This window comes from Heterocephalus glaber, unplaced genomic scaffold (assembly GCF_053883595.1).
Source record: "Heterocephalus glaber isolate CG9 unplaced genomic scaffold, H.glaber_assembly_v1.0 deba00001606, whole genome shotgun sequence".
NCBI classification, from domain to species: Eukaryota; Metazoa; Chordata; class Mammalia; order Rodentia; family Bathyergidae; genus Heterocephalus; species Heterocephalus glaber.
Genome location: NW_028258377.1, coordinates 17,370,576 through 17,378,161, shown reverse-complemented (window position 1 = coordinate 17,378,161; position 7,586 = coordinate 17,370,576). Strand labels below are relative to the sequence as shown.

The 7,586-nt window shown below is 42.5% G+C and overlaps 1 protein-coding gene across 1 annotated transcript; it reads left to right on the top strand.

The window, feature by feature from the left end:
* Window positions 1-307: 307 nt before the first annotated feature.
* On the top strand, window positions 308-5,488 carry Efcab9 (EF-hand calcium binding domain 9). Its single transcript, XM_004836380.3, has 4 exons — window positions 308-492; window positions 3,540-3,688; window positions 4,447-4,623; window positions 5,252-5,488. Exons 1-4 carry the CDS (start codon window positions 357-359, stop codon window positions 5,438-5,440), a joined length of 651 nt encoding a protein of 216 aa, XP_004836437.1. The 5' UTR covers window positions 308-356; the 3' UTR covers window positions 5,441-5,488.
* Window positions 5,489-7,586: the final 2,098 nt, after the last annotated feature.

Genomic DNA, 7,586 nt, shown 5'->3' with positions numbered 1-7,586 from the left:
ATATTTTCCTATTTTTTTTGTCTTGTCTAATAAATGCATGAGGGGTATAAATACTCCAAGAATCACTCTGGCTACACAGTGAAGTTTCCCTATGGAGCAGATGTCCTTTGTTCACGTCTAAGGAGTCTGTGATTTTGCTTAGAACCATTATTTCAGTGACAGACAATCCTATGGACAGCAAAGCTGGAGAACTGGGAAGAGAGGAAACACTTTCCCTTTATTATTGAGTTTCCTCTGACTTTTTACCTCCACTCCCGCTGGATCTTCTCAGATACTTTGTCCAGCATTCTGGTTCCGAGGCAGAATTCTCTATTCTGTTGCAGGTTGCCAGGGCGCCTGGCTGAAAGTGTACCAAGATGAGAGTGAAGGAAGGGTCATTTCTGTGGTACCTCTATCTGGACAAAATATACTGCTTATTATCTTTCAGGAATGTGAAGGCCTTGTTGGAATATTTTCGCCTTCTTGATGTACATCGCAAAAACACCTTGAATGGTCAGTACTTCCCTGTGTGTTTCCTTGGGGTTAGTATCTGGTTGGTAACTAATGCACAGGAAAACCTGCAGAAACAGACACTGCTTAGCTAACAATTTTTTATCAATTTATTTGTAGTACTGGGTATTGAACTCAGAGCTTTAGGCATGCTAAGCAATTGCTTTACTACCTCTCTACACTCCCAACCCTTTTTGTTTTTTTGAGACAGTCTCTCTATGTAGTCCAGGCTGGCCTTGAAATCATGGTGATCCTCCTGCCTCAGCCTCCCAGAGTGCTGGGATTACAGGCATGTGACATCATGACCAGTTTTCAAAATTTAAAAGTATATATATAAAAAGAGTTGGGGGTGAACTAGGCATGCTGGCACATGCGGTAATCCTAGCACTTGGAAGGCTAGGGCAGGAGGATCATAAGTTTGAGTCCAGCCTGGGCAACTTAGTGACTTTGTGAGACCCTGTCTGAAATTATATATATATTTTTTGTCCCAAAATTAAAAAAAATAAAAAACTTTGGGTTGAGAATCTACTTCACTGTGAAGGTCCTGGGCTCATCCCCAGTATCATGAACCTTGCCCACCCGGTTTTGAGGGGAGGGGGACTGGAACTGACTGTATGGGAACTTATGATCCTCCTGCCTCAGTAGCTGAGATTACAGGCATGTGTCACCACATTCAGCCACAAGTATTTAATCTTCCAGATGAAGCACAGAGAGAAATTGCCAACTGTGAGCTGGCAGTTCAGTAGGGAAGATAAGACTTCAGGCTCTGGGGTAGCTCCAGGTTCTATCATTATTCCTTGTTCATTGAAGAACATAGCATCATCCTCTTTAAGTCTCAATTTTCTCACCTAGAAAAATAATAACGGAGCCCAGGGGATGGTGGTGTAGCTCAGTGGAATGCCCAGTACACATGCGCGCGCACACACACATTAACAGAGTAAAGTCAAAAGTGGACACCCTTTTCTCACAATTTCAGACCTGTTTTTTCATGCCCCATGTGTTGCCCGTCTTCCCCATCAGCCTGGCCCGGGTTAGGCAGCTGCAGCACATGGAGCTCTAAGAACACAGAGCTTGTGCCCAGGGCACTGGCTCCAAAGCCCCTGCTCTCAGTCTCACCGGAATGCTTGCTCAAGAGTCCCATCTCCCTAGGAACGAAATTGCTCCCTGATGACGCAGTACCCTAGGGGTAAAGTCGTGCTCATGTTTCTGGTCATCAAGGGACAGGAGAGTGACCTGAAACTAGTGAAGGTGCAGCCCTAAGGTTTGCCTTGGGGGTGGGGTGACTTCAGGCCTTGGAGATTTGGGTGGGTCAGGGTCAGCTGGCTTCAAAATACCATTTATTAAGTAGCTACCAAGTCCCCCATAAGACATCTCTCTAGAAGCAACTGCTCACACAGCACTGTGTGTGTGGTGTGGTGGCCCCAGGTGCTCAAACCTGGTAGGGTATGGCAAAGTAACATCAAGAGCCCATCAGAAGTCCCCTAAACTAGCTTCAGTTGGGACTCCAAATTGCATTGATGTTTTACATATTCAGTGGAGTCAAGAAATAGTTTCTAAAAAAAATAGAAATAGTTTCTAAGCTGGGTGCAGTGGCGCATGCCTGTAGTCCCAGCACTCGGGAGGCTGAGGCAGGAGTATCACCATGAGTTCAAGGCCAGCCTCAGCTACATAGTGAGTTCAAGGCCAGCCTGAACTATATAGCAAGACCCTGTGTCAAAAAAACAAAAACAAAAAGAAATAGTTTCTGTAACCACTGGGCAAGGGGAAATCACTTGTAGACAGTTACCCTGAAAACCCCTAGATACCCAGTGAACATACACCTATAGACAGCCACACACCAGTAAAGAAATGAGCTGCCCATTTGTTTCCTCCACCCTATCCTGAGACAAATGATTAGTGAGTGGACTGGCAGGTAAAAGCCTTCCCCATTCTTTACCGTATTTTCCCCTGAATGTATATGATTGAATATGCATTAACTAATGTAGAAAACATGTGGCTTCCCTGTGGAAAGTGAGGCTGGGGAGTCAGACCTACCCACATTTGAACACCAACTCTCCCACCTACTCTATAAATGATCTTTGAGTACCTTAGAGGCAGCAGCCACATCACTCAAGAGCTTGTAGAAATGTGGACTTGCAAGACAGATCTTTGGCAAAAGGGAGGGAAGGGGATGAAAAAAGAATTAAGATGTATGTGTTAAGTACATGTACCAACTCCTGATGAATGTAATCATTATGCACTGATTTTCTGAATCAGAAATTGTAATTTGACAAGCTGCCCAAATGGTTGGTGAGCCTTTTTTGAGACAGGATCTTGCTATGTAGTTCTGGCTGGTCTTGAACTATGTAGCTGTGGCTGGCCTCGAACTCATGGTGATCCTCCTGCTTCATCTTCCCAAGTGCTGGGACTACAGGTGTGCAATACCACACCCAGCTTAGAAACTATTTCTTAACTCCACTGAATATGTGGCTCGTGAGCCTACTGAGGGGGATGATGCCACCTTTCCAGTAAGGTTTTCACGGTTCATAAGATGTGGCATTTAAAGGACCTAACACATGAGGTGGTCAATAAGGTTTGCTCCTTTCTTTATTGGCAAATACATTTGCTTTATATAAGCATGAGGAATGTGGAAACTGTTATAGAAGAGGAATGATGTTTAAGTTTTTCTTGTTTTGAATTATCTCAAGGGGAAAGCCCTGGTAAAACATTAGCATCTCCAAGGAAGTGTTCTTTGTCCCCAGGTATATTAGGCCGTTTTGTGTCAGCAACCTGCCTCTCATCGGTCATGCCTGCTGCTCCATGGGGCAGGTAGCTGGGGTCACTGTCTCATTCTGCATAGCTCCAGGGACCATGTTTTCCCACACAGCTTAAGGAAAAGCACTTAAGGTCTCAAGGAGTCATGGAAGGTTCATTGAGGAAACCAGAAACAAATAGCATTATTCTTCCCAGGTCAACAAGCTTCCAACGGTACAACCGTTTATGCAGTGTCCAGCTGTTCTGCACCTTGGAACTACTCCTGAATAACCATCTCCTGACTCCCCCCTTCACAGATGTGCTGTTCTATCACTTCCTGCATTACGTGACTAACTTGAAGTCCAGACAGATCAGGATGGTGTTTGACATGCTGGACTGGAATGCTGTGGGTGAAATTGGTTTTGAGGAGTTCTACTTGTTGGTTTGCATACTGCTGTCACACCAGGCAAGTACCAAGTTAGGATCAGAGGCACAGGAGGCAGGGTTGGCTGCTGCCACCATCATGCTAGGCCAGCACTCGGGTAGGAATGTTTTTCCTTTCACTACAAACAAGAGGAAAAAAAGTGGGAGGGAGATTAATTTTGGATCCTGTTGGGAAATTTCAACCTCTACCCTCCCTCTTCTCACTGCAGCCCCCACCTATCTTCACCCTTTTGTTGCTTTCCTTGTGGAAAACAGATCTGCCTGGCCACGCTGGCTCCTGGCCTGCCCTTCCTCACATGCTGTTTGGTGGTCTGCAAAGAATCACATCATTTCAAGTGCCTGACTCCCTCTGTGACCCTCTTGCTCAGAGAATTTTCTGAAGGGGATAAATGATGGAGATCAGAAATGCCTTCTTTGCATTCCTCCTTACCACACCTAGGCTTTGTGTGTATGTACATGTTTCCACTCCTGGAGGAAAAGACCTCGTGTGGTCCCAATTTTATAACAATGTTTCACAAGATCTTTATGGATGTGAGGAAATGCATTATGGCAACAAGAGTTCTGTCTAGCAGAACTTATTACTCTAGAGGGCCTAAGTTCCCTCTGAATGCAGTTGCTCAAGCAGGGTTCCACCCATTGATGACAGGACCCTTTCACCCCTGAGCTTTTGTGATTTTAGCTCTCTAGAGAATGGGCTGGTAACCATACAAGCCTTGACATAACAAGTTGAGAAAGCAGCACCAATACTAATCCCTGTCTTAAATATTTCTCTCAAAACAGAATCATTTGGAAGAACAATTTATGTATTGCCATTCCCGTCATGTTTTTAGACTGCTTGACATAAATGGAGAACAGAGAATTGGTACAACCAACTTCCATATGTACAGATTTCTCTTCAATATTAAAAGAGAGCAACTCAGAGAGTTCTTCCATAACTTTAACATCACAGGTGACCATGTAAGTGTAGATCCCAAATATACCATGGCAGACTTTTTTGGGGGGGTACCAGGGATCGAACTCAGACCTTGCACCTTCGAGGCAGGTGCCAGAACCACTGAGCTAAATCCCTGGCCCACAGTCTCTTAATAAAAGCAGAGGACAATATTCTATTACCCGTGGTAGAGATGGGAGAAGAGGAAGGTGTGAGAAATAATTTGCATGGAGCTAGGATCAGGGAAAATCTGGAGAGATGTATGAAAAGACTAGCTAAATGCTATATTATGTAATGTGGACACACAATTATGGAAGTTTAGAGAAGGAAATATAATGATATAGCAGTAATCGATGCTGGGGGGGAGGGTTTATAGATTTGAATAAGAAGAAAGGAAGTAATTCCATGTCAGGACCATGTGAGCAAAATCCTAAGGGAAGCTATGGTGAAGACAATGGATTCTACCTGTGTAAAAGGGAAGTCTGTGTTGGAGAAGCCTGTGGGAGCTAAGGTTGAGAATGATGGATCACCTGAGGAACATACTCAGCCTCATTTCCAAGTTGCTAAATAAGGGTTACAATCCCATTGTCATCTATAATAACATATCAAATCTTTCCTGAAGTAATTTTTCTTTTTTTCCTCCTGCAATAAAAGCTTAATTACAAGGAATTTAAGATATATACTATCTTTGCCAATGACAAAGCCAAGGAAAAGCAGAGAATGGAAAGAGAGAAAGTGGAAAAGAGAAAGAGATTGAAATCTCAGCTCAAGAAAATAGTATATCAAATTGGTGTGTGCCAAAGATTTTTGAAAAGTAATCTCTTTAATAAACATTATGAATAAAACTGTTAACATGTTCAAAAATAAAGATCATCAACGTGGGTACCTTTACACTGACTTTTTTATTCAAAGGGTCCAAATGAGCTCTCTCTAGTCAACAGGAGCTTAAGTTTAATAATCTATTGATGTCACAGAGAACTCACACTAATGTAAAGCAACTGCTTTCTTTCTTTTTAGCAGTGTGGAGAAGGAAACCAAAGGTCTCAGGCTTGCCAGGCAAGGGCCCTCCTGCTGAGCTCTGCCCTCAGCTCTTGTTGACAGGACCCAATTCTGCTGCTGCTTTTCAGATGAGTCCTGCTCACTGGGTGCTGGGGCATCCAAATAATTGCCGACACTCACTGGTGCCAGGCAGGTGAAGCTGTCTTAATATTTGTCACCAGTGATCCAACACTCAGAATCCTTTCTGGTGCCTCATTTCTTAGGGTAAGGTCATTTAAATACCAGACTTCATACTGACAATGATGACATGCTTACACCCATGAGGGAAGTTGATTTTTAAATATATACTGTTTCTCTTTTTCTTCTGAGGCAGGGTCCCACATCACATTGCCCAGGCTGGCCTTGAACTTGTGGGCTCAGGGGATCCTTCTGCCTGTCTCCCAGGTAACTAGTACTACAGGAGTGTACCACATACCTAGCTAAGGCAGTGTTTTTCTTAGAGCCTGAATTACTCTCTGATGAGTTGGGCAATTAAGCAACCGAACCAAACTTACTATGGTAAAATAATTAGTAAATGCCCTTGGATAATTTTAATTCTTGTATAATTAATACCTTGAGTAATTTAATAATATTTTGGCACAAGATTTGTGATTCCTCTCTACCTGATTGTATTGTGATGTAATAATGACAACTATATATATTATGTGTTTGTTATCAGGCAGTGATTTAGATGCATAGCTTATCATCAACCCTGTCAATTAGGTGTTGTTCTCAATTTACAGATGAGGAAATTGAGGCCTAGAGAGATTAAGAATCTTATCCTAGAACATACAGCTTACAAGGGGCAGAGCCAGGATTCAAATTCAAGGTCAATTAAGCATGCCTGTGATTTCAGCCAAGGATCTAACTCACTTGAGTTTTAGTAGGTTCTGTTTAAGTTTTAAGCTGACAACTGATTTGCTCAGAAAGTCATTCTGCTCAATATTAATTGCTAAATCTACCATAAATTTCTGAGGAACAAATTTTAGGAATTGCAGAAATACAGGTCATTTATTATAGATTGACTTCTTATAGGTACATTATGTAATGTAACAATGTAACTGACCTTAAGACAGTCAATGAGTTCCAGAGCACCTAATATTGTCAAAACTCCAATTTAATTATACTGTGTCCATATGCAACAAAGACCACTGTTCATCACTTGGTGTGGTGGCATCCATCTATAACCTCAGCTACTTGGGAGGCTGAGGCAGAAAAATTCCAAGCTGGAGGTAAGCCTGGTAAACTTAGCAAGACCTTGTCTCAAAGCAATAAGAATAAAAAAGGCTGAGGCTTAAGGTCAGTGGTGGAGTACTTTGCCTAGCATTCAAGGGCCTGGACTCAGTCCCCAGTACTGCAAAAGTAAGTAAATAAAAGTGCTTATCTAAGATTGTCATTCATAGGTCAAACTTATAGTAATAGAAATTGTATTTATTACTGTGCATACCTCTCCATATTTACTCTATATGATAATATGCTTAAAGCATGACTAATGTGACTGGCAGCCAAACTTTTCTTCCTCACAATGGCACCACAAAAACTGATTGAAATGAGCAAAAAAACCCTCACCAACCTGAGGGACTTGACCTCAGATTTGCTTTCCACATAGATATAACAAATGGTTATTTCTCTCATGAAATTCTTGTGAATCCCAAAAGATTCAATAGTGTTTTTCCCTTTTTCTGGGTTGAACGGTTTGCCGTTGTGCTCCAAGGAGAACTGTACCCTCTGAAAAACACACGGGCACTACTCAACCTACAGAATATTGAGAGACTGGTACTATCTGGCCAGAAAACAACAGCTAGTCCTAGGTCCAAAGTGTCTCACTGCTGAGCTCATCTTACTGTAAGCTTCTGCTGCTTTTTGTGGCAGCCTAGTTGGCTTTTATCACCAGACAACTTATGATCTAGGCGTAGTTCTGGGAATAGAAACTACAATGAGAAAGCTGTTC